At 42.8% G+C, this 27295-nt stretch overlaps 2 protein-coding genes across 6 annotated transcripts in view; one reads left to right on the forward strand and one right to left on the reverse strand.

Annotated features, from left to right (window-relative positions):
• Positions 1-2706, reverse strand: part of DDX31 (DEAD-box helicase 31) — a 75635-nt gene extending 72929 nt beyond the window's left edge. The window contains exon 1 of one of the 5 annotated variants that reach the window (XM_024252102.3): positions 2163-2706. In XM_024252102.3, the coding sequence (XP_024107870.3) occupies positions 2163-2237 (75 nt within the window). In that variant the 5' untranslated portion in view covers positions 2238-2706. The other 4 variants (XM_054520765.2, XM_024252101.3, XM_054520762.2 and 1 more) reach the window with 4 other exon arrangements.
• Positions 2707-2901: 195 nt separating this feature from the next.
• Positions 2902-27295, forward strand: GTF3C4 (general transcription factor IIIC subunit 4). The gene is made up of 5 exons (XM_002820318.6): positions 2902-3258; positions 10324-12150; positions 15922-16052; positions 19586-19674; positions 21226-27295. The coding sequence occupies exons 1-5, from the start codon at positions 2902-2904 to the stop codon at positions 21288-21290; spliced, it is 2469 nt and encodes an 822-aa protein (XP_002820364.4). The 3' UTR covers positions 21291-27295.

Here is a 27295-nt window from a genome sequence, read left to right on the forward strand (position 1 = left end):
AGGTACCCTACATGTATTTACTCAATGCTTCTTATGTGTTAGTTACCAGGCTCTGCAGAGGACACAAGCAGCCCACTGACCTCCTGATGTAGCAATCTATTATCCAAAATGGAGCCAAAACTGCTTTATATGGTTGGCATTTATTAAGTGCCTCTATGAGCCAGACAACATATAGTCTTCATGTATATTATCTCATGAATCCTTACAATAGTCTTCTATGAAGTAGAAATTATTGTTCTCATTTTATAGATAGGAAAAGTGAGAATCAGAAAGATTAAGTGACTTGCTCCAAGGTCACAGAGCTAGTGTGCAGCAAGGGTAGCATCCGAATCCCAGGTCTATCCTATTCCAAATCCCATGCTCCCAGTGGCTCTTCTATCCTTCTCCCCCCTCCACCCAGATGCAGCTACACTTGGCTAGCTGGACTCCTTACTGCCAAACATCTAAATCCTAAAGTTTGATGATCACTTTATGATTTTAATCAGTCTTTCTGTCCTGTAGTCCTCTTTTCTAGGAGACAAATCAACCATCCTAGAAACCAGTTTTCAGTTCTTGCTTAAGTTAATTTTAGGGCATCTTTCCCCTCTCTAGCAATGGGATTATATCAACGAAACCGATTTTCCTATCCTCCTCCATTGCATGGGATGAAAATCTGTCCCATTTTTGAAAGCTCTTCAAAAAAACTCCTAGTTGCCAGTCCTCATTCCTGAAACAAACGAACCTTCCTCATGGCGACGAAAAGAGTTAAACTCTAAAATATCTGAAGAGACTTATTCTGAGCCAAGTATGAGTGACCATGGCCCATGATCCAGCCCTCGAGAGGTCCTGAGAACATGTGCCCAAGGTGGTTGGGGTGCAGCTTGTTGTTTTTTTTTTTTTTTTTTTTTTGAGGCGGAGTCTCGTTCTGTTGCCCAGGCTGGAGTGCAATGACGCGATCTGGGCTCACTGCAAGCTCCGCCTCCCGGGTTCACGCCATTCTCCTGCCTCAGCCTCCCAAGCAGCTGGGACTACAGGCGCCCACCATCACGCCCAGCTAATTTTTTGTATTTTTAGTAGAGACGGGGTTTCATCTTGTTAGCCAGGATGGTCTCGATCTCCTGACCTCGTGATCCGCCTGCCTCAGCCTCCCAAAGTGCTGGGATTACAGGCGTGAGCCACCGTGCCCGCCGCGGTTTGGTTTTATACATTCTAGAGAGGCATGAGACATCAATCAAATACATTTCAGACATACACTGGTTTTGTCCAGAAAGGTGGGACAACTCAAAGCAGGGGCTTCCAGGCTATAGGTAAATTTAAACATTTTCTGGTTGACAATCGGTTGAGTTTGTCTAAACACCTGGGATGGATACAAAGAAAATGCTCAGGTTAAGATAAAAGATTGTGGAGACCAAGGTTCTTTTCAAGTCTTTAGTGGCTGCCCTTACAGACAACAGACGACAAGTGTTCCCTATTCAGATCTTTGAAAGGTGGTAGACTCTTAATCTCTTTAGGATTGGGAGGGCCTGGAAGAAAAAGATCTAGCTATGTTAATAGAGATTCTCTGCAGATGCAAATGTCCACCCCCGCCAAAGAACAGCTTTGCAAAGCCACTTCAAAATATGGCAAAGAAACATGTTTAGGGGTAATATTTTAACTTTCTTCTTTGTCACATAATGTTAGGCCAGAGCCAGTTTGGAAGGTAAGTCACGACATACAGGGTTAAATGAAAGCCATCTGATGAGAATTTACGGTTTGTAGGGCATGACTCTTCCCAGCCAGGAATGTGGGCAAGATAAAAAAATCAGATTTTAGTCCGCACTCAGTCGGGGAAACTGGCTTAGAGAAGTTAAGCTTTGGCCTGGGACTTGCGCCGGAACGTCAGGTCCTACCTTCCACGGGAAACAGCCTGTAATTCCTTCCTTTACTTTTCTAGGCGCAGGAGCCAGCTCCCCGCCCCTCCACACCGCTCCACTCCCCGCTTCCAGGCGCATCCCCGCGGGTGGTGTTCCGGTTAGAGACACGTGTTTCGGCGCAACTTGTCCCGAAGCTGCCCGGTGTCTGACTTTCTCCCGCTTAACTCCGTAAATGACTCGAAACCCGACTCTGAGGCACGGCTGCAGCTCGCGGCGCGCCGAGAGCCGGGCCGCGGGTGGGGACGGAGCTGAAGCCGGGTCAGAACTCACCTGACTCGCCTGGGCTGGGGGACGTCTGGAGAACGTCCTGGGGTTGTCCAAGAGCGAACCGTCGGCGGCTGCCATGGCCTGCGTGGGTGACGCGTGGTGCAGCAGCGAGCCGGGTGCTCACACTGCTGGGCCCGGGACCCCACGTGGGACGCGCGAGGACCCTGCGCCACCGCCCCTTCCGGGTCCGGAACGGCTCCAGCTGTACGGACCCGCCCCGAGGGGAGCCGGGGACGGCGGTACCGGGCGGGTAGGGACGAAACTACTGCGTGTGCCCCCGCCGGGTGGCAGCCCCTCTCTGCGTCCCTAGCGGCCTGGCAAAATTACATTCGGCCGAGAGTTCACGCTGGGGAAGCTCTCTGAATGCCTCTGAGAAGCGAGATCCGGCGCCATCTCACCGACGAGCCTCCCCTTTACCGCCCCGTGCGTTTCCTCAGCACTGTAGGAACTAAAGCCTGTCTGGGTAGCTCTGTAACAGGCTCTGGAGCTCAATCCCTGGGCAGGGGAAAGGGGGTCCTCGGGGCTCCCCGCTCGCAGTCCTTTTTCTGGACAGGCAGTTCCTTGGCCACCTGGCAGGGCCGCGTTGCCTGGCAACGGCGGGGTCCTTCTTGGCTCGGCGGCGCTCGGGGCCTGAGGGGAGAAAACCGCCGCGGAGGGCGCTGGGGGTGGCGGCGGAGGTCCGGGAGGTGGCCGCGCGACTGTGTGGAGCGCCAGGGCGTCCGACCTCTGCACCTGAGAGAAGATGAACACGGCCGACCAGGCCCGGGTGGGGCCCGCGGACGACGGGCCTGCGCCGTCCGGGGAGGAGGAGGGAGAGGGGGGCGGCGAGGCGGGCGGGAAGGAGCCAGCAGCGGACGCGGCCCCGGGGCCCAGCGCTGCATTCCGCCTCATGGTGACTCGGCGGGAGCCGGCCGTGAAGCTGCAGTATGCGGTGAGCGGCCTGGAACCGCTGGCTTGGTCCGAGGACCACCGCGTGTCTGTGTCCACGGCCCGCAGCATCGCTGTGCTGGAGCTTATCTGCGACGTGCACAACCCGGGCCAGGACCTGGTTATCCACCGCACCTCGGTGCCCGCCCCGCTCAACAGCTGTCTCCTCAAAGTAAGTCATCCCCCGCCATCCCTGGGGTCTTCCCGTGTCCCGCTCTCGCGGCTGCATCATCCGTACCAGGGGAATCCGGTCCCACACTCTGTCCGGGGATTTCCCTCTTCGCACCGAGCGCTGAGGATTTATTAAGCAGCCAGGGTTGCCACAGCTTAAAAGAAAAAAAAAAAGAAAAGCTCTATAGCTGTCTGCACCCTGTTTCCCCAGGTCACCCGTCGCCAAAAACACAGGTACACACCCAGGGGGCTTCCCGGAGTTGAGTCCCGCCAACCTCTCCTTCGCCCCTGCGTCGGGCCCGCACATGGAGCGGGTTACTCGGTGGTGCTTTCTGAGACTCCACCCCCTGTAGATCCAACCCGGGGCCTTCCTCTGTCGTTGCTCCTATTGTTTGGGGCCGACTTTCCGAGGTTCTTGGCTGGTTTTGTCTACTGTGTGTGTCCTCCTCTCGCGCCTCTTTAGCTTCAGAAAAGAAAAACTGGTCCCATCCATTGTCTTAATTGTTTCAGTGACTTTATTATGAATGGTCCTCGCCTCTTCTTGGGCAAACGGGTAAATACTGGATTTTGGGGTTTGTACTTTAGTTTTTCTTTACTAGCTAAACATCTTTGGGATGTTGAATGAAAATAAAGATTCGAAACAACTGCCTATCTTAAACTTCAAGCGCAAGGTCAAGTAGTAAGTCATAGCGTTCCTTTTACTTGCTTAGAGGTGTAAAAACTTTCCATATATCCTTGATAGAGGTGTACGCTTACATGTAATCTGTCGAAGTGTGTATTCATACATTCGATAGATACTTGAATACCACTCTGCTTGGTGCTGCCCCATGTTCTGGAAATAAAGCAGTGTACAAAACAGAACCCCTGCCCTTATGAAGCTTACATTCTTTGGCAAGTCAAGCACAAATGTAAGGTCCTGTCAGGTAGTGATAAGCACTGTAAAGATGTGTATCCACACATAGAGAACATGTTTATGTGTTCGTAAACTCTTATTCTGGAAAGCCATTTAAAATATGAGTCATTAGCTATAGGTAGGGTGCAGATAACCCTCATCACTTTGTAGCATACTTAATTCAGGTTTCAGACAGCTTTTTGTTGTTAGATTGTTAGTCAGCTTGTATGACTAAACTTCCTCTAAGATCTACTTGAAGAAGATACGAACAATTTGTTCAAGTGTAAACAAATCAGATAGATGCAACCCTATGAAATTGAGAAATACAAAAGGAGGGAGGCAGAAGAAAGGTGATTTAAAAGGTGTATTTTCTGCTGTAAAGGAATTTAACTGTTTCCAAGGATGTTCATACGCACATCAACTATACCTTAGCAGAGAGAATGTAAAGAAAGGAGGGAATAGGAAGGGGAGAGACTTACGGGGCAGGTCATCTGGTGGTGAATCTGCAGCAGTCCTAAAGAAGGTAGTGTTTGGTTTGTAAGAGGAAGGAAGGAAAGGGCATTCCAGGTGGCAAGAATGAGGCATTCATCCCATGTGCATACACGTTTAAGTCATGAACATAATTAACTATTGTTTGTATAATGACGGATCAGTACATGAGCTCAAGTAGGTCTTCTAGAGAGTCCGAGAAAGTAAGATGAGACCAGTTTGTGGACTTGGAAGGTCGGTATGAGGAAGTTGGCTTCAATCTAGGAAGCCTTTAAGATGCTGTTACAGTTTCATTAGCACAGAGTGACCTGCTGTGGTTCAGGAACATTACTGGATAGAGGCAAGAAGATGATTGTTGGGATCAGTGTAAAATAAAAGTGAAGAGATTGGGCTTTGGCACAAGATAGGCCTATCTATAAAAGGGGGATAATGAAGCGTTGTTCAGGCTTTTTGGAAGATTAAATTAAACATACATAATCACTTGGCCCAGTTCTTGGCACGCTGTAAATGCTCAAGGTGAAAATATAATGAGTTGGGCCGGGCGCGGTGGCTCACGCCTGTAATCCCAGCACTTTGGGAGGCCGAGGCGAGCGGATCATGAGGTCAGGAGATCGAGACCATCCTGGCTAACACAGTGAAACCCTGTTTCTACTAAAAATACAAAAAATTAGCCAGGCGTGGTGGCGGGCGCCTGTAGTCCCAGCTACTCGGGAGGCTAAGGCAGGAGAATGGCGTGAACCTGGGAGGCGCCTGTAGTCCCAGCTACTGGGACGCTGAGGCAGGAGAATGGCGTGAACCCGGGAGGCGGAGCTTGCTGTGAGCCGAGATTGCGCCACTGTACTCCAGCATGGGCTACAGAACGAGACTCCGTCTCAAAAAAAAAAAAAAAAAAAAAAAAAGAAAAAATATAATGCAGTTATACAGGTATGAAGGAGTAGGAGTCTGGATTAATGTCGTGGTTGTGGACATGAGTATTCTGATAAAATTTTGACCGTCATTTTGCCTCACTTGACATTTACCACAACTGCTAACTAGTAACAGGAAATCCTTATATAGCCCTCTTACAGTTGACAAATGGCTTCCATGAAATTAATTAGTAACATCTTCCCCTTCTGTACTGTTTTTTTTTTAATATGCACATCACATAAACCATCAGTCATTTAGCAGTCTTTTTAGACTGATTGAAGTGAATGAATGCTGAGTTGTCCCTGCAGTTCTACAAGAGCCCTCTGTGGGTTAAAACTGGTGTGACGGTAGGAATGTAAAGAAGTCTGTGTCAGCTCTTTGATGACTCCACCCATTGGCAGTCTGGATTTAAATCTGCTCGGTGCCGTGCAGCCTGCCTTCACTCTAACCTAAACCGTGGACAGTCTGCAGCACAGATCACAGTTTTAGTGTAGCATTGTTAGAAAGCTACGTACTAAACACCTTTGAAGCTTTTCCTCTATAATTCTGTTATTTAGATTATGAATTTGCAGGAAAATCTGCAGTTATGTAATAGTTCAGACATTAATTATCATCTGTTTTATAAGATTGTATGATATAAAGTTGAACAGTATAAATCTGAAAAGCAATGAAATAGTGATTTAAGAATGTCAGAATTGTTTTTCCCATTGTACTACTGATTTAGTGACTCATCTAGTGAGTCATTTGTGTATAGTTCCAGATTCTGATATTTGTGTACCGAATTGAATTGTGCATCAATTGTTAGGAGCCTTAGAAAGTATTAACTTCATCTGCTACATTAAGTTAAATAACTGTTGCCTGTCTTTGGACTCTATTACCTGTCCTCAAGAAGCTTACTGTCTAAAAGCTTCAAGTGAATTTTTGTCAGGTGCTGACAAAGTGCCTAACAGTTAGTATTAAAAGTATTTGCCATTAAAAGTAATGGTGAAAACCGCAATTATTTTTGCACCAACCTAATAGTGGTCAACTGGAAACTGGATGGTGTACAATTAAATGATTGGCTGCGGGCAGGCCCCTGGGAGCTGGACTTTTTAAGTATACTCCTTGGGCATCTCAACACTTGATTTGTTAACAGTTTCGTGATAGGGAGAGTTGGAGGGAGGTGGGAGGTTCAGTAGTCTAGTTCAAACTAATATGTCAGAAATTGCTACACAAAACCCTAAGACTTTTTCCTACCAGTCAAGATCTGTACTGCTCTCCATCCTGTCAAGAATTCTTCCCACAATGAGTAGGACCAAGGGTTGCTTGAGCTTCCTTTATTTCATCCCGTGCTGCTGCTTTGGGTTACCAGTCCTGTGAGTTTACTTCTACAGTAGCTTTTATTTGTAGCAAATTTAACCTATTTTAAGGAGTATTGCTTAGTTCACAGTATTAAAGGATTTGATGAACAATTTTGTATCTACCTTTCATTTGGTACACAACTTTATGTCTACCTTGCATTTTTGCATACTTTTATTAGCATTAAAAATCTTATTAACATTTACTTAAGGCTGAGTGCTGCGGCTCACACCTGTAATCCCAACACTTTGGAAGTCCAAGGCAGGAGGATCGCTTAAGCCCAGGAGTTAAAGACCAGCCTGGGTAACATAGGGAGACGGCATCTCTACAAAAAATTTTAAAAATTAGCCAGGCATGGTGGTGTGCACTTGTGGTCCTAGCTACTCAGGAGGCTGAGGTGAAAGGATCACTTGACCCCGGGAGGTTGAGGCTGCAGTGAGCTGTAGTCACGCCAGCTGCACTGCAGCCAGGGTAACAGAGAGGACTCTCAAAAGTTTTTTTTTTAACTTAATCCTCAGAGTAAATTAACAATTATCATAGGTAACTTTATCGAGCACTTAATATATGCTTTGATACATTGACTTGTTTAACTTTCCTAACTTTATGGGACATGTATTAGTCTCATTTATAAATGAGGAAATTAAGGTCAGAAGGTTTAAGCAGTTTGCGCACACAGAGCTGGTATGTAGCAGAGCCAACATTTGAACCCACGTAGTCTGGTGTCATAGCACAGATTTTCAGTTATTATGTTGTGCTTCATTATGTCATCTCACAAATTTTATCTGCCTGTAGAAAGCACCGGGCTTTGGTTAGCATTGTTTTATTTCCAAGCCAGCCACCTACACCTCATTTAATTGGCATTTTCAGTCTGTGATTCTCCAGCAAGTTTCATAGCATATCCAAGAGACTACTTTAAAATGCCTTCCTAAAATCAAGATACACTGCCTAAAACACCATTCCCAAAGTATTCCACATACTTTTGGATAATAAAGGGTAATAACTACCTCCCCCACCTCCAAAAAAAAGGCTCTGTTGTTTAAAAAGGAAAAAAAGTTTGGCTTCCTGTGGCTCAGTAGGTCTTTATAGTAGTTCCCTGGCTGAGGCATTTAGTGTCCTTGTGTCACTTTTCAAGGGAGAATGACATGTAATATATAGTATTTCCAAAGCTTGTTTGGCCATAGAACTATTTTTCAAGGGACAATTAAAGGGAGTAGTGTACTGTGAAACATGCTGTAGGAAAAGTTAGTTCTCTATTTCGTAGACAATTTTCTATTTACATTTCATTTTATTTGCTTATCTATTATGTCATCTAGCAATCTTTAGCAGAAAAGAGAATAAGAATAGACTATTCCGGTTACCCTTTGCTTGTTTCTTTTTTTTTTTTTTTTGAGACGGAGTCTTGCTCTGTTGCCCAAGCTGGAGTGCAGTGGCACGATCCTGGCTCACTGCAAGCTCCACCTCCCGGGTTCATGCCATTCTCCTGCCTCAGCCTCCTGAGTAGCTGGGACTACAGGCACCCACCACCACACCTGGCTAATTTTTTTGTATTTTTAGTAGAGACAGAGTTTCACTGTGTTAGCCAGGATGGTCTCCACCTCCTGACCTCATGATCCGCCCGCCTTAGCCTCCAAAAGTGCTGGGGTTACAGGCGTGAGCCACTACGCCCAGCCATCCTTTGCTTGTTTCTAATCATCACTCCTGTCTGCACAAACTATTCATTTGTTAATACATTGAGGAATTTTCTGTTAGGCTTAATGGTCTGTAGTTTTTGTTATTTACTTACCATTTGGGGGATTTTTTTTTTTTCCAGAGCCTGGCTCCATCACCCAGGCTGGAGTGCAGTGGCGTAATCTCGGCTCACTTCAACCTCTGCCTCCCAGGTTCAAGCAGTTCTCCTGCCTCAGCCTCCCAAGTAGCTGGGGTTACAGGTGCCCACCACCATGCCTCGCTCATTTTTTGCTATTTTTAGTAGAGATGGGGCCTCACTATGTTGCCCGGGCTGGTCTCAAACTCCTGGTCTCCAGTGATCCACCTACCTCGGCCTCCCAAAGTGCTGGGAGTGCAGGTGTGAGCCACCATGCTCAGCCATGGGGGATATTTTTTAACTCTTGTTGCACTCTGATTTTCTGATACATCCCCAGTTGTCCAGACTTCATCTAGGAGGTAGTAAGTGGTTCTGAGTTAATGTCTTCCAAGTGCTGTGTCCTGGAGGGTAATTCCTCTAGGCTTGAAAATTTAAACTTATTCAAGTGACTTTTATTATATCCATGTGTGTCTTAGGCTGGAATTTCCTTTTAATCATGTTCTACCCTTTCCAGTTTAAAGAGCAGCCTCTTTGAAAAAGGAAATTGACACTAAAAAATAATTGAAGGATTCTTTTTCTTTTATCCATTTCTCTAAAGACAGTGGATAAAGTCCTTCCTTCTTCCTGCTTTCAGCATAACAAAACATCTTTTGGCTAGTATCTGCTCTTTTTGGCTTTAGCTTTCCTATTTTTTTATGGTTCTGAACCACTTTCTTTTGGTCATTTATCTCTTCCTCCATCTTTGATGTCCCTTTAAAATCTTATTAAAGAGCTCACAGCTGGGCACGGTGGCTCACACCTGTAATCCCAGCACTTTGGGAGGCCGAGGCAGGTGGATCACTTGAGGTCAGGAGTTCAAGACCAGCCTGACCAACATGGTGAAACCCCGTCTCTACTAAAAATACAAAAATTAGCTGGGTGTGGTGGTGCACGCTTGTAATCCCAGCCACTGGGAGGCTAAGGCAGGAGAATCACTTGAACCCTGGAGGTGGGGTTTGTGGTGAGCCGAGATTGTGCCACTGCACTCCAGCACGGGCGACAGAATGAGACTCTGTCTTACTGTCCCATACATGTTACGAACTTGGAGGAGGGAGAGATGAATGAAAGCTTGAATGACCTCAAAAGGCCTTATAGGGAGAATTAGATCTGGTAGGATAGATGGGATTTACATAGGGAGAAGAACTAGGCAAGGGAGCCGGGGAAAGCTGAGGTGGGAATGTTCAGGAGTGGCAACTAGAATAGTCTGATTAGAGTGAACATTATTCTATAGAAACAGTAAACAAAGCAGTTGGAGTTGGCTCTTGCCATTATTTGTGAATGAAATTTTAGATAAAGGACCTAAAGCTGGCATCTGTATTGCAAAGATGTTGTAAAAATCTAAATATCAATTTGTATCAAAGATATATATAGATACATATTTTCATAAATTTGTTAACACCTTTTTTGTTTTGTGACTAGTTCAGGTAAATGCTCTGTTGAATCTTAAGAATCAAGTACATCTCTCTTGCATATATTAATTCCAAGAAGAATATGGGAACCAGGCTATGAATAATGACATTTATTCTGACTTTTTTAAAAAAATTGCCATCTCCTTGAGTAAGTGCTCATCTGATAGTTTTTATATCTCTTATTTTCAGGTTGGCTCAAAAACAGAAGTTGCTGAGTGCAAGGAGAAATTCGCCGCCTCCAAGGACCCCACGGTCAGTCAGACTTTCATGTTGGATAGGGTGTTCAACCCTGAGGGGAAGGCTTTACCACCAATGAGAGGATTCAAGTACACCAGCTGGTCTCCCATGGGTTGCGATGCTAATGGCAGGTGCCTCTTGGCAGCACTGACCATGGACAATCGCCTGACCATCCAGGCAAATCTCAACAGACTGCAGTGGGTCCAGCTGGTCGACCTGACTGAGATCTATGGAGAACGTCTTTATGAGACCAGTTACAGGCTCTCTAAAAATGAGGCCCCGGAAGGAAATCTCGGGGATTTTGCTGAGTTTCAGAGGAGACACAGCATGCAGACCCCAGTCAGAATGGAGTGGTCGGGCATCTGTACCACCCAGCAGGTCAAGCATAACAACGAATGCCGGGACGTTGGCAGTGTGCTCCTGGCTGTCCTCTTTGAAAACGGTAATATCGCCGTGTGGCAGTTTCAGCTGCCGTTTGTAGGAAAAGAATCCATCTCTTCATGCAACACGATTGAGTCAGGAATCACCTCTCCCAGTGTATTGTTTTGGTGGGAATATGAGCACAATAATCGAAAAATGAGTGGCCTTATTGTGGGGAGTGCTTTTGGACCCATAAAAATTCTTCCTGTCAATCTCAAAGCAGTCAAAGGCTATTTCACTTTAAGGCAGCCTGTTATCTTGTGGAAAGAAATGGACCAGTTACCTGTGCACAGCATCAAATGTGTGCCACTTTATCATCCTTACCAGAAGTGTAGTTGCAGCTTAGTCGTGGCTGCAAGAGGCTCTTATGTATTTTGGTGTCTTCTTCTGATCTCCAAAGCAGGGCTGAATGTTCACAATTCCCATGTCACAGGCCTTCACTCACTGCCGATTGTCTCCATGACTGCAGACAAACAGAATGGAACAGTCTATACTTGCTCCAGTGATGGAAAGGTGAGGCAGCTGATTCCCATTTTCACAGATGTTGCATTGAAGTTTGAACACCAGTTGATTAAACTCTCAGATGTGTTTGGCTCAGTGAGGACTCACGGGATAGCAGTGAGCCCCTGCGGTGCGTACCTGGCCATCATTACCACTGAGGGCATGATCAACGGCCTCCACCCTGTTAACAAGAACTACCAGGTCCAGTTTGTTACTCTCAAAACCTTTGAAGAGGCAGCTGCTCAGCTCCTGGAATCTTCAGTTCAAAACCTTTTTAAGCAGGTCGATTTAATAGACCTAGTACGCTGGAAGATTTTAAAAGATAAACATATCCCTCAATTTTTACAAGAAGCTTTGGAAAAAAAGATTGAAAGCAGTGGAGTCACCTATTTTTGGCGTTTTAAGCTTTTCCTCCTGAGGATTTTATATCAGTCAATGCAGAAAACCCCTTCAGAAGCCTTGTGGAAACCCACCCATGAGGACTCAAAAATCTTACTAGTGGATTCGCCTGGGATGGGCAATGCTGACGATGAACAGCAGGAAGAAGGCACTTCTTCCAAACAGGTGGCGAAGCAAGGCCTGCAGGAGAGGAGCAAGGAAGGGGATGTAGAGGAGCCCACTGATGACTCGCTCCCCACAACTGGAGATGCTGGAGGCCGTGAGCCAATGGAAGAGAAACTCCTGGAAATCCAAGGGAAAATCGAAGCTGTGGAGATGCACTTGACCAGGGAACACATGAAGCGAGTCTTAGGAGAAGTGTATCTGCACACCTGGATCACAGAAAACACTAGCATCCCCACCCGCGGACTCTGTAACTTTTTAATGTCTGATGAAGAGTATGATGACAGAACTGCACGGGTAGGTGTTTATTAACAAAAACTCTGAAATTGTAAAGCCTGCTTCTTCATGAGAAAGAAATGACCTAAATTGAGTTCCTGAAGCTCAACTTTTGCTTTGACATTTTTTAGGTAATGGATTTGCATGAGGTACGGGGTAATAAATAGGAAATGTGGATTAATGCAGAGGATGCATTCATAGCATATAAAGAATATTTTGATTCTTCTTCACACTGGCCTTAATAGATATGCAAAGTTTGCAGGATGAGCTTTCCAGACTGGATTAGCTCAAAGAGGCTGCATTTAGCTGAGTAGTATGTGATGGGCAGTCATGGCCGTAGAAATATGATGCCCATGCTCCCTGCCCTTCCTCTTTTACAAAAGTTTTGTGGGAGGGGCGTAGTGACATGTTTTCCATTTGATAGGACTTACGGACATCTTCAGATTTAGTCAAGAAAGACATATAAAGTAAACGAATTATTACTCCTGTCTCATTTTTACAAAAACTGGGCACGGTCTTTATTTTGGTAACAGAACAAACTTATAGTGTTATCTAGAATGTATTCTATAGAATCTAAGTTGCTTAATAGAGCACTAGGGTTCCCAGTGCATATTACCACTCAAAGTGTTCTGAGACTTCCTACAGAAAAGAAACCGATACCTTTGTGTAGCTCAGTATTACTCAGACTTCTTGATCAGAGAATCTTTCTTGCAGCTAACAGCTGCTAAAATCCTGAAGAACTTGTGTTCCAAGAAGTATACTGTGTTCTGAAATATTCAAAACCACAAATATCTGTACTCCTTTTTACTTCAAAGATTGATACTTACTGACTAAAGTCTTATTTAAAATATTAATTGAAGGCAGTATCTTTGTTCTTAATGTTAAGCCATTCACAATCACTTGTTGCACTTTCTTGTTGGAAAGAATGTGTATATTTGTGTACACACATTCGCCTTTGAAATTATTGCTCATAGAATGTTTGCAGTGGTCTTAAGAGTATTAACATGCACTGTTCATGTAACTGACTTTTCTTTAAAAGTTAACTTTTGAGGCTGGGCGTGGTGGCTCACGCCTGTAATCCTAGTACTTTGTGAGGCCGAGGAGAGCGGATCACAAGGTCAGGAGGCCAGGAGACCAGCCTGGCCAACATGGCGAAACCCCATCTCTACTAAAAATAAAAATTAGCCAGGTGTGGTGGCGGGCACCTGTAATCCCGGCTATTTGGGAGGCTGAGGCAGGAGAATCACTTGAACCTGGGAGGCAAAAGTTGCAGTGAGCTGAGATTGTGCCATTGCACAATCGACAAGAGCGAAAACCAATCTCAAAAAAAAAAAAAGTTAATTTTTAAACATTGTTTCATTGTGTTCCAAATTGTCTGGAAAAGTATTCTGGTTATCACAGTGCCATGGGACCTAGTTAGGTTTATTATAAGAGTCAGTGAAAAATTAGCAAAAACATGTTAGAAAGTACTAGAGGTTGGGTTTGTAATGATTTAGAATAATTGTCCAGATACTCCATGAGCCTGGGAAGCTACATTTAGCATGGTGATGTGATTCCAACAGAGCCAGTTTAAAAACCAGAAGATTGCGCACCCGTCCCTGTCTGTAGCAACTGAGTTTATTGAGGACCATGCATTCCTGTCTTAAAAATCCAACTATATGCATAAAATGAAGACTTTTTAAACCTAGGATGTTGGTTTATTAGCAGTTATAAATTATTTTGGAGATTATCAGCCTAGTATGCTGGTACAGTTAAACTAGCATTTTTTAACCTTTTTTTAATTATCACTCCCCCTGGAACATTTTTAGACACTTTTTCCGAATTGCCCCTGCCCATGAAGTTTTAATACCACAGATGTATTTTGTGTGTCTGTTTATGTACTGTGTGTATATCTATGCTTTATATGTAAAAAGAGTAAGAACTTTTTGTCCCCCAAGAACTAATATTTGCTGCTTTGGAAGGACTATCACTCCCACTGAGAATGTGTGAGTCAGAATAACACAGTTGGGAGTTGAGCTTGCCAAGATCAAGGCTACTGAGAACAAATAGCAATCCTTCCTTAATGTAAAATTGAGGTATATCTGGGCCGGGCACAGTGGTCACGCCTGTGACCCCAGCACTTTGGGAGGCCAGGGTGTGAGGATCGCTTGAGCACAGGAGTTCAAGGCCAGCCTGAGCAACGTAGTGAGACCCTGTTTCTACATAAAGTAAAAAAAAAAAAAAAAATTATTCTGGTGTGGTGGCACAGGCCTGTAGTCCTAGCTACTTGGGAGGCTGATGGGGGAGCCATGTTCTCACCACTGCACTCTAGCCGGGGCAACAGCGAGACCCTGTCTTAAAAAGGAAAAAGAAAAAATAGAGGTATGTATGGGAGGAATTCTGAGTAGTTTTTGTCACTGTATCATTATCAGGATGTTTGGCCTGTCTAGAATAGCAGAGTGAGTTTGGTCATCCTTGCTGTAAGGGACCATATGTTAGAATTCTTAAGACTAAAAAGAAAAAAGTCCAAAAATTAATGGGATTTAAATTTGTAGAGGATATACAGAAGAGGTAAGATAGCTGGCTTACCAACTTCTGAGGTAGTAAGACACCCTTTGAAATGTAAGTGAACTAATTTTAGTGAACTAATCCAAAATCTTGTGGATTCATCCCTAAGAGGTTCAGCAGAAATGGATTCAAAACTGGAAGGGCGCTATCACTAGTAAGAGAAGACAACTCTTGAGGGTTGTGTATCCCAGCCTCCAAATTACATATCCAGTGAAGTTTTAAAAAAAGTGAATTGGATTCAAGTTTTTTTTTCCAGACTTTTATTTTTAAACAGTATAATCTTTTTTTTTTTTTTTTTTCTTGAGATGGAGTCTCACTCTGTCACCCAGGCTGATGTGCAGTGGCGCAATCTCGGCTCACTGCAACCTCCACTCACGGGCTCAGGCAGGTCCTTCTGCCTCAGCCTCCTGAGTAGCTGGGATTACAGGTGTGCGCCACCATGCCTGGCTAATTTTTGTATTTTTAGTAGAGACAGGGTTTCACCATGTTGGCCACTTGTTCTCGAACTCCTGACCTCAAGTGATCCACCTGCCTTGGCCTCCCAAAGTGCAGGGATTACAGGCATGAGCCACTGTGCCCAGCCAAGAGTGTAATCTTAATAAAGCAGAGAAAAGCAAAACTGAAGCAAAGAAAGGCCTAGAGCCTGTGCCATTACCTCTCTCACTCCCAGCTTCTTGCTCCTATCGTGGGTCTTGCCGTGCCTCTGCAGTGGGGTCAGCTTGTCTCAGATTGCAGGCCACTGGACCATGCTGGCCATGGGTCTTTGGGCCATCAGAATAGACATTTGTACAGTTCTACAAAGAGAGCAGTATTCCACATAATATTTTGCCTATAGAGATTATGCTTTTTCTTCTTAAAGTCAAAACATTATAAATAATAGCTAAATACTTTGTCTTCTAACAGAACTCTGAAATTCTTGTTTCAGAAGCAACTAAAACAAGGCAAGTAATAAGATTTTGGTTTTCAGAACAGTTTTCTCCTTAGTGGTTACAGTTTACCCTGTTGTCACAGAGTACCTGAATAAATTTATTTTATTTAGCTAGTTGACACAGGTTGAAACGCTAGTTCTTTTATTTTTCAGACAGTATAATCAGCCTGTATGGAAATGCAAATCTCTTGTCTTCTGTAAAATATTGCTCTTTTCTTTTTTTCTTTATTTTTTAATTTTCCCTTTGTGTTTGTAGGCTTTTTCTTCAGGAAATCCTGCACTTACACTAAACTTTGCTGACTACTTTGTCTTACTAGGTGCTGATTGGACATATCTCAAAGAAGATGAACAAACAGACTTTCCCTGAGCACTGTAGTTTGTGTAAAGAGATCTTGCCATTCACAGATCGCAAACAGGCAGTCTGTTCCAATGGCCACATTTGGCTCCGGTAAGCCATTTTAAAAGTTCCTACTTCTGCTCATTTTTCAGTTTTGTGTAGCACAAACTACTGTATGTGACAGAATAGCAACTTTATGCCAGTTATCTGTTGCCCTTGCCAATTTGTTGGAGAAAAGCTGCTATTATAAAGCCTGATGTGGACTTTTTTCATCAGTATCACTCAAGCAAGTTGGCCTTTAAAGACAGTTTTTTACTGCTTAATATATAGGAGTTTTCTTGTTTTATTTGTTCATTTTCATAATTGAACAAATTATGGCTCCTCTTCCTAGCCTCACTCTAAGACCTTGGTGTGTCCTCATGTTACTGGACCTGTGGGCTGCATTTGGCACAATTACTCCCTCCTTGAAGCACTTTCATCACCTGCCTTCCGGGACACAGCACTCCCTGGTTTTCGTCCTGTCTCTGACTCTTCATTCTCAGTTGTCTTTGCTGATGGGCACCTCAGCTGTCTGTCTTTCTGCCTGTTTTTCTTCTCTCAGCACTTTTCCTGGGCGGTTGCTTATCATCTGCACACTGATGATTTAAACGTAGAGTTTTTGCCTGTATCTCTCCCCCTAAGTCTAGGCTTGTTTATCTAACTGCCTGCTCAGTACCTCTATTCGGATGTTTAATAGGCATTTCAAATTGGAATCCAACCTTTTGTTACTACCTCTGCAGCCCTGGTCCAAAACACCATCATCTCTTGCCCAGCTTATTATACCTGTAGCTACCTTCCATCTGGTCTTCCCACTTCCATCCTTGCCCCTCCAGTCTGTTCTCATTATAGTCGTGATATTGATTGTGTCAAAACTTTGTCACTGGCTACTTGTTTCTGATGAGTAAAACTAAAACCCTCTCAGTGATCCACAAGATGCCACACAGCCTGGGGCCCCTTCTTCCCTTTGTCCTCCTGCTGACCTCATCTGCTGTATTTCTCCATCTTGTTCGCTTCACTCCAGGCAGACTGGCTTCATTCCTCAGGTACGTGAGGTGCCCTCCACCTCAGAACGTCTACACTGGCTGATTCCTCTACCTAGGATGCTGTTCCAGCACATGTCCACATGGCTTCCTCCAGTGTCCCATTATCAGTTAGGCCTTCCTGGCCACCATACCTAAAATTGTAACACCCCACCGACATACCTTCCCCTCCCATTACTTTGCATCCTCCTTCCTTGCGTTATTATTTTCCTCCTTAATAATTATCACTATTTAATATATTTTTTTCCTTGTCCTTCCTCTAGAATGGAAAGCTGTATGAGGAAAGGAACTTTTGTGTTTTGTTTACAGCTATTTCTAGAACAATGCCTAATACGTGGTGGGCACTAAATTTTTTAATTTTTTTTTTTTTTTTTTTTTTGAGACAGGGTCTTGCTGTATCACCCAGACTGGAGTGCAGTGGCACAATCTTGGCTCACTGCGACTTTTGCCTCCTGGGTTCAAGCGATTGTCCCACCTCAGCCTCCCCTATAGCTGGAACTACAGGCATGCGCCACCACACCCAGCTAATTTTTTTTGTATTTTTGGTAGAGACGGGGTTTCACCATGTTGACCAGGCTGGTCTTGAACTCCTGGGCTCAGGTGATCCATCCACCTTGGCCTCCCAAAGTGCTGGAACTACAGGTGTGAGCCACTGCATCCGGCCAAATTTTTAACAAGATTGTGCTACACGTACCATCTTAACGCACCAGTTCTATTATCAAAATGTATGGACATCTTTCTACATCAGTACAAAGATAACATTCTTAATGGCTATAGAGGTTTCTAGTGTATGAATGTTTCATAATTTACCTCCTTATTGATAATTTGGTTTTTTTCCAATTTGTATTGCATTCCTACACTTTTTTTTTTTTTTTTTTTTGATATGGGGAGATGAGGTCTCACTATGTTGCCCATGGCAGACAAGAACTCCTGGGCTCCAGTGATCCTCCTGCCTCAGCCTCCTGAGCAGCCAGGACTATGGGCATGTACCACCACGCCTGGCTTCTACACTTTTTCTAATTTGAGTGTTCAGACTTTTTAAGAGGAAAGAATAGGAAATAAGCTTATAGTATATTTTAGGTTAGTAATAAAAATAAAAACATATATTGAGTGCTATTAATATGCCAGGCACAGTCTAAGCTGTACACATGTATTAAGTTACTATATTATGGTGGTTGTGAAAATAAGTTACTAGGATTACAGGTATGTGCCATTGCACCTGGCTTTCTGTTAGTTAAGGTTGGGTATAACTACTGTCTTTAAGACTCTGACAGTACATTGGGGAAAACCCTGACGAATATTGAAGGCAAAATTAATGGTGCAAAAAGAGACAGGACACTAACAAATGTTCACAGGTTCAGTTCCATCCAAAGATTATTCATTGAGCCTTTACCAGGGCCAGGCAAATAAGGATAGGTGGAATGTATTTTTGCAACAACCATGTATGGGGAGCATCATGATTACTTTTGTTTTTACAGATGAGGAGATTGGGGCCTGGGGAAGTTAAATAATTTGCCCAAGTCACAGTGGTGGTTTGTGGCATAGCTCAGAACCTGACATTCTGTCTCCAGAAGCCACATGTGTAAGCATTACACATTAATGTCTCCTAGATGGGTTCTTTCAGGAAAACTGTTTTCATTTTTACTGACTAAAGTTAGGGCTGAAATACCCCAGTATGATTTCTCTAGGTGAGAACCAGTGCTTGCTGTCACTCAGTTGTAATCTTGCTTCCTAGATATCCAATTCTTTACTCAAGGTGCACCTGCTTGGAGTCCCTTCCCCTAACCTCCTCCTTTGTATTTTCTGCTCCTTAGTTGCTCACCTGAAAACTTATCTTTTGGGAAACCTTCCCTGCAACCCGGATGTACTCTTTCCCATCTCATTGCATCCCACCTGTCCTAATTTGCCTGGCGCTGGTAGATGGTCAATGAATAATCCTTGGATGAAATTGAACCTGTGAACATTTGTTAGTGTCCTGTCATTTTTTTGCACCATTAATTTTGCCTTCGATATTCTTCAGGGTTTTCCCTAGTGTACTGTCAGAGTCTTAAAGACACTTTCTAATCTTAACTATTAGAAAGCTGGGCCCAGTGGCACATGCCTGTAATCCCAGCTACTTGGGAGGCTTAGGCAGGAGGATCACTTGAGCTCAGGAGTTCAAGGTTAGGCTGGGCAAGGTAGCGAGACCCTGTCTCAAAACAACAGCAACAACAAAAAACCTAACAAATAATTCTCAATATAATACATGATCAATTTTTAAAAAACATATCAAGAATTCAGAGTGCAGTCAGTTATGGACAGACTAAATTCTTTTCTGATGCTCAAACAGGAAAACTGCAATCTACCTGGATTAGAACCTTTGTGTCTCTTTGCTAAGCATGGAGTATAGGTTTGGCCAGCTTTGGTGCACAGGGGGATAACATTGTTGCGTGAATGTATGAGTATCATGCTTTCACTTGGTTAATGTGTGGTTTTATGATAACTCTCTGTGATGGAGAAACATCAGTTTCTGAGTGTTAGTAGAGCAAACCCTCTCCCTTGCCAATACAGTCTGTCTTCTTTCAGGTGCTTCTTAACCTACCAGTCCTGCCAGAGTTTGATATATAGAAGGTGTTTGCTCCATGACAGCATTGCCCGGCATCCAGCTCCAGAAGGTGAATGCTTTCCCTTACTTGGGAGGGTGGGTGGGTGGAGCATGCTGGCAGAGGGCCAGCGCCCCAGAATAACAGTTCAAGTCATACTCTACACTTCTTGTATTGTGTTGTCTGGGGTTGGGGGTGGGGAGCAGGCTCCTACTGCTCTTTACGGTGTTACCGTGAAGCCACAGCTAACTAAAACATGGCCATTGGAATATGTCATATTGAAGTGCTTACTGCATTTAGTATGTGAGTTAAGTGTGTCTGCAGTTGCTGTTCTGTCACTGCAAACAAATTATTCATTCCAAAAAATGTCAGAGCTTGTTTCAGTAGATGACATAGATAGATTATATTTGAATGTAAACTCTGTGGATGATACTGTATACGAAGACATTATTGAACCAGTAATAGGATATTCACTTGGAGTCATTCTTCCAGTAGCCGTGATGGGTTTTTTCTTGGTTGGTCTATGTGCTGTTTCCTGATAGTTCTAATGTCATCCGTTTCTGAGATAACTACCTGGAAATAAGATTGTAGAGTGGGCAGGAATTAGTGATTTAATAATGATGCAAATGTCAGATTTTGTCCTGACGTTAATAATGCACCCTAACCAAGTGAGCTAACTAGATACAGAATATACAATTTTGTGTGTATTTTGGGGGGAATATTCTATTCTCAGCTGAAACAAACAGCATTCTATATAAAACTACATAAATTCTTGAGTTTTGCTCTAAACTGGCAGAAGCTCTCTAATTCTCATAAGTTGGTATATTGATACCTTGTGTTCTGTTGTAGCTTTTTATTAGGGAAACTACAATCATACACAAAAGGCAAGAGAAGAGTATAATAAACCACTGTGTGCCCATCACTTCAGAAATTATTGACTCATGGCCTTTTCTGTTTCATGTGTAGTTCCCTCACCCACCTCCCTCCTGATGGATTATTTTGAAACACATTTTTGGGAACTTTTAAATTTTTACTGCAATTGATAATTGATACGCTGCTTAGGCAGGAAATCTGGAAGAGATTGAAACTTTAAAAATCTTACCCATTGACTTTGAGTCTAGCCATTTAAAGCTTTTGGGAAGAATGAGAAGCTACTGGATCTAAGAAAAGCACTGGAATAGAGTTTTTCATAGATGAAAGACGAGGATTTGACCAGTGTTGCCACATTTTTATTTCTCGAGGGCATAGCATTTTTAAAAAATTCCTATTACTGTAATTTTATGAGAGAATATTTTAACATTAACAATGTATGAAGAACACATTCTCGGAATATACTCCTTTCTTTAAATTGAATAAATTTAGCTTTATGAAACATTCTTCATTACCCTTATTTTCCTGTTTCCTTACACTTAACTTTGTGAACCACAAGTTTAGTCCAGCCTCATTTGGAATGATAGAAACCGAAGCCCAAAGAAGTGAAGTGCTTTGTCTAGGGATATGTAGCTGGTTCATTGCAGAGTTGGGACCAGAATGCCCGTCTCTCAACGCTACAGTCTGGTAGTCATCCCTTCTGACTGTCTTTTCCGAAGCTAACAGTTGATACCACTTGTCTTCCTTTTGCAGATCCCGACTGGATTAAGAGGTTACTGCAAAGCCCCTGCCCTTTCTGTGATTCTCCTGTCTTCTAAATAATCAGTGACAGGAAGATGGAAGGGCATGATGAACTCTGCCATAGAAAACTTCCTCCAGCCTGAAAAGAAGGATGCACTGGAGGAAGCCGGACCCTCACGAGTGGAGAGAAGTCCTTGGTGATTGTAAAGAGGGCCCCTGGAGCTCATTTCTGAAGGGCACTCTCCATCTCCAGGGACTAAAGGCTGTCCTTTGAAATGGCTGGACTCAGAGAGTTGGAGTCATTTTGAGATGAGCATTAGCCCCAGCTTTGTAACCAATGAGGAACACTTATTTTTAAGTATCTTGACAGAAGCAATTTGAACACAATGTCCCGTCATTTCTAGAAACAGAATGGTCTCTTCTAGAGAGCTTGGATAAGGACCTTGCTGGGTTGAGTTAGGTTTTAATCCTTGCTTTGGTCTGGAACTGCCTTTGGGCTCCAGAACTTAAATTGCTTGGTCCGTGGCATCTGATGTATCAACAGAGATTAAAAGTGTAAAGCAACACATGGGCTGATGTTTTGTTCTCAGCAAATAGCTGCTGGTCTGCATCCCTCCATTCTTGTTTTTTATGCATATGGAAAACATTTTCCTAAAACTCTATATTCTTAAGTTGAAGCTAAGACTAAAATTTAATGTGTCAAATGATCTGGTGACTATTGTAATGAATAATCGTGACTTATTTTTCATTCTCTCCTGTGTCATCAGGTTTCCTGACCCAACTCCTTAATCCGTATAAAGATGTCAAATACTGTAGTTCACCCACGCCACAGCCCTGCTTCAGACTTAACTGTGGTAGCCTAGATGAGCTATTTGTACACAGAGGAAAAAAAGATATTTTCCTCTTTTAGTAATAAGACTTTTAGTATTTTTAATGTTGACATTTCCAGATGTTTCATTTAGTATCCAGGGGTCTGTCTGGAGACTTCTAGAGAGGGACAGCTCAGAAGTGAGACCCTTGAGCTCTGGTGCTGTAAGCTTGTGCAATTCAGTTGAACAGAGCCTGGGAATTTCTTTCCTCTGCACAGTCTCTTGATATTTGGAATCCAGGTTCTGCCCCCAACCCCTACCCACCCAGTGGTCTGTTAAGATGTCTCAGATGGGGCTGGGCGTGGTGGCTCATGCCTGTAATCCCAGCACTTTGGGAGGCCAAGGCAGGCAGATCACAAGGTCAGGAGTTCAGCCTAACCAACGTGGTGAAACCGTGTCTCTACTAAAAATACAAAAATTAGCCAGGCGTGGTGGTGCACACCTGTAATCCCAGCACTTTGGGAGGCCGAGGCAGACGGGTCACTTGAGGCCAGGAGTTTGAGACCAGCCTGGGCAATATGGCGAGACCCTGTCTCTACTAAAAATACAAAAGTTAGCCTGGCATGGTGGCACATGCCTGTAATCCCAGTTACTCAGGAGGCTGAGGCAGGAGCATCACTTGAACCCAGGAGGCAGAAGCTGCAGTCAGCCGAGATGGCACCACTGCACTTCAGCCTGGGTGAGACTGGAGACTGCCTCAAAAAAAAAAAAAAAAAGTTGGTACTTAGATGATACCATAACGGCAACCTCCCCACCCCCACCCCGCATTGATAGGTAGTGGAGACCAGCCCTTGGAGGCACTTCTAAACAGTCTGCTCAGAAATGTTTTCTGTTTCCTATTCAAATTGCTGTTTTGTCTCCTATGTTTAATCATGTATTTGCTATTCTGCTTATTTTTCTCATTTGGTGGTAATTTCAAGAAGAGTGTTTATCCATTATTGATTTTCAAGAAAGAAACCAAGCAGCATTGAAATCATGAGTAACAGAATTCAGAACATTGTATGGTGGAAGTCATTTGTGTCTGCGGCTGTTTTTTTCAATTTACAATAAATAAGAGTAAAAATTGAGATCATGTCAAAAAATTATTGCAGTTTTAATCATTATGGCATAGTTTCACTTCCCCCGCCAATTAGAATCAGTGGAGATTTGTTCTTACTGGGGAATTTTGGACTGCTGCCATTTAAAACTTAGGTTTTTATTTAAAGCAGTTGTGCATTTTTGAGAAAATGTACTGGGAGTAACTAGAGAGGATCTCCCAAATTTTTTTGTATGTCTCTATAGGAGTAAACATGGCAACAGTTTTTCTAGAACGTGGACTCACTGCAGGGACTGGACCCAATGGCATTGTTAAGACCCTAAAATCTAGCCACCACCTGCCTCCCCCAAGTTTCCACATACCCAGTTGGAAGGCCTTTCCCTGCCCTTGTCCCTGTCTCACACCCATGGAGGTAAAGCTACAGAGCTGGGGAAACAGGAGATTTTGAGTTAATGGCAGCCTCACAAATAGTGCTTTTGAATTTCTCTGAGGGTCAGCATACCTCCTGGGAGTGTGTTGCTCAGTGCAACCTTGGAAAAGTGAGAATGGCACCAGAAGTTTTTTAAGTGCCTCTTGCAGTTCAAACTTACATCCTCTATACCGTCCTAAAATTTGCCTGATCTTATTTGGTAGATTTCAAGTTGCTTTCAGCTGTGACCATAACAACTGTTTCAGGAACTGGAGAGAGAGTGGAAGTGCTATTGTTGCACTGCATTTAAAGCACAGGAGCAAAGATTCTATACAATCAGACCCTTTAAGCTACAACACGGTTGCATTTGGGGAGTCTGATATCCACATATGTATCACATTTTCTCTACCTGGGGTTAATTTGTTCTTATTATTCTAGATAAGAAATTGATAGCTTGTTATGCTTGATATTCATTCTGAAATCCTTATGTGTCCACCAGGCAGACTTCAAGCAATCTCTACCTACTATTATATCTGCCAAAACTACCAATTATTTTTCAATGTCAGAAGTTACTAGAGCCACTGGCAAAGCTCATAGTTGAATATGACATTTTTCTGCTTTTCCCTCTAAGAAGTTTTTGAGAATGTTAATGTTGAAGTATGCAGGCTGGACCTATCAGCAAGTTTAACATGTTAATTAGGTTAAAAAGAATATTAAAAGGCAATAATTAAATATTTCAATTATTTTGTAATTATAATGGTATCAAATAAGATGCAAAAGAAGTTGATGCTTATTGGTGCTTAAGAGAATGACAGTACTGGTTTTATGAGCATCTTTTCTCTGCAGCAGTTAAACTGCCTCAGAGTTTGTGAATTGCTGCAATTCCTGGAATGGAAACAGGAATTGGGGCCACTGGTTGATTGGCACAGGATCTTCCCATCGTTTCTGCTCCTGACCACTCTCTCTTGCCTTTCCTTCCCCCCAGATGCCCTCTTGGTTTCCATTCCTTTAGTTCTCTCTACTTGAGAACACAGAGCTAACAGATTACATGTTGGAAAGAAAAATAGATTAATGGTAAAATTTCTAAAAGCTAAATTGTGTAGTGGGTCTCACTTCCTAGAAGAAACTATTGGTAATATTTCTTTCTAAAGGTAATAGTATTAATTGTATCTGGTTTTCTTCAAAACTTAACTATAATTTCCTTGTCAGGGTGCTCAGTAGCTCTTGGTTTGACTTTGGGCTAAGGGATGTGAAATTTTAGCTCCTTCCCACCACCTGTTTCCCCTCACTCCCACCCCCAGCCAATATTCTTCTTCATAAGCAAAAATTATGGTTAAGCTAAGCTGAATGGGTTATATTCAAAGTAAGTACAGACGGCAAATAGGCAGACAAATACAGGAATGTCTTTACAATTAGCCCACCATGGACTGTTTTGAGTCTCTGCATGGTTTCCATAATTCATTATGATGTATCTTTATGCTCTTTCACTGTTCCTCTGTGCGTTGGAGTTTAGCAATTCAGTGAGACTGGGGAGTGTCTCAAGAATGGAACCTTTGCCTTCAAGGTTGGGTCATCAAAAATCCCTCTAAAGGATCTAACTGTAATAAACTGTTTTTATTTTTGCCATTAGTGCAAGTATCAACTGGCAGCCTCAAACAGCTTTAGACTATGTCTCAGGTCTCTCATAGTTATACTTAGAACTGCTCTTTCTTGAAGCTAAAAGAGGTTTTTGGAGTAAAGATCTGCTTCATGTCTGCTAGCATGGTATCTGCTGTTCAACCTAGTGTAGAGCATGTGAAGTGCAACTGTCCTTTAATGGAATTCAGCCAAACTCCAAAAATACCGAGTTGCTTCTAGTTATCTAAAGTAGTACAGAATCACTATCCTGATGAAGAAGTGGGGTTTTTCAGAAGATTGTAAACTCATTTCCATGGCACAGATATAAATCATTGTCAGGACTTGTTAGCCAGTCCATGTCTCATTGATAGGATGTAGCCTGCCATCTGCATAGATGGTTTAACATGGTGCTGTTTTTGAAAACTTGCTGTGGAAATAAATTTGACAGAGGAGTAGTTATTTGTAAAGCTGTCCTAGAAAGAGGTTAATTCTTTTGGTATATGAATATTTCTCCTCCAACCCCTTTAATTAGGTGGTTCAGCTTATCTTGTATTTTCTGAGTCATAACTATACTCTAGGGCCAAGACCTACTATAAAATCTGGGGTCCTAACCAGAGAGTTGTTTAAATCAATATTATATGCTTTGCCAACATGATCTAAGAAGGTATTCATTCTTTCTGGGTTTGAGAAGAGTTGACGAAAGTGTAAGATTATACTCTTATGCAAAATAAGGTATAGGCTAAGTGAAATACTGTAAATGGGTTGGTTAGAATTAAAGTTTAGAACTCTAAATCTTATGCTTGTTTTTAAAGTAAAAAGTTGCCTCACTGTCATGAAATCCTGTTACTTTCATTAAAAAAAAAATCCTGTAAAATGGTCAAATTGGATAATGTAAGAGATAATTATGGCTTTGAGGCATTTCATACTTTATCAGTTTACATTTGGCTAGCAGACTGGTAAGGTTTAGGGTTCTCTCCACTAATGGAAAATTAAATGCAAAACGTCCTAAGAATTATGTTGTTTTCAAGGCTTTGACTCAGATTTGTACTTTGATGTATGAAAGTGAGTATCAAACTTGTTTATACAGAAAAGACTATATAGAAAAATAAGTCTGTGTTGTGTATAGTGTTACATGTTTTATGTTTACCCAATGCCTGTACTAAATCTTGTGCTTGGCTTTGAATTATATATGTGTTTACCTATGACTTTTTTTTTGAAATAAACAGAACAGTCATCTAAAAACATAAGGTTTTGGAAAGGAGATGCTTTTTCAATTCTTACCATCCGATTAGGTGGAATGTTTTGTAGACTTTTGGTGTTTAAAAAAAAAAAAGTTTGATAACAATGCATTTTGCTTGGAATACCCCCCAATCCAGAAAAGTTGGTGACTTCTCTCCATTGTATATATGTACATAGTTTTCATTATTAGATTGTAAGCTCCTCAAGGGCAGGAATTGTTTTATCTTTGTTTTTCCTGCAGCACCTAATGTAAAGTGCCTTGCACAGGGTAGGTGCTCATGACATGTAGAATGAGTGAGTAACTTCCTGCCTCATCAGGATGAAATGTGGTTCACTTCCCCTGAACACTACAAAGCTACTCCTGCCAGAAGAGGGCAGTTCTTTCTTGGGTTTGAACTGGCTTTTTTGGGTTGAACCAGATCATTCCATATCTTTAGCACTACTTAACCTTTTCCTGAAGATTACATATCAGTGTCCTGCGTTTTTATCTAATATTAGAGCTGAGGTTCCTAGGAAAATTTTGAAGTGGGGAAGATGATGGAGAAAATGAAATGGAAATTTGGGAAGGATGGTTTGTCAGTATAAGGTCCTGTGGGGTAATCATATTTTAGTTATTACTTGTTAAAAGGGTAGCAGAACCTCTGTTTCTTTACCAAGTCACTGGTTGGCCATTTCTCCAATTGATGAACTACCATTGGTTTTAGCTCTTTCTCATTTGGGATTCCCCTCAATTGCTTACATGATTCTAGTACTTAGAGTCTAATAGAGTTGCTGTGAATATGTAGTGCTGTACATAATGGCAGTTTTGTAAATGTGAGATAACCTTGAATACATTGTGGTTTGTATACAGAGCCATTAGTATTGTTATTTTGGCCACTTTTTTATTCAAAATAAATAACATAATTATTTGTA

The sequence above is a fragment of the Pongo abelii genome, chromosome 13 (assembly GCF_028885655.2).
Source record: "Pongo abelii isolate AG06213 chromosome 13, NHGRI_mPonAbe1-v2.0_pri, whole genome shotgun sequence".
Classification (NCBI taxonomy): Eukaryota; Metazoa; Chordata; class Mammalia; order Primates; family Hominidae; genus Pongo; species Pongo abelii.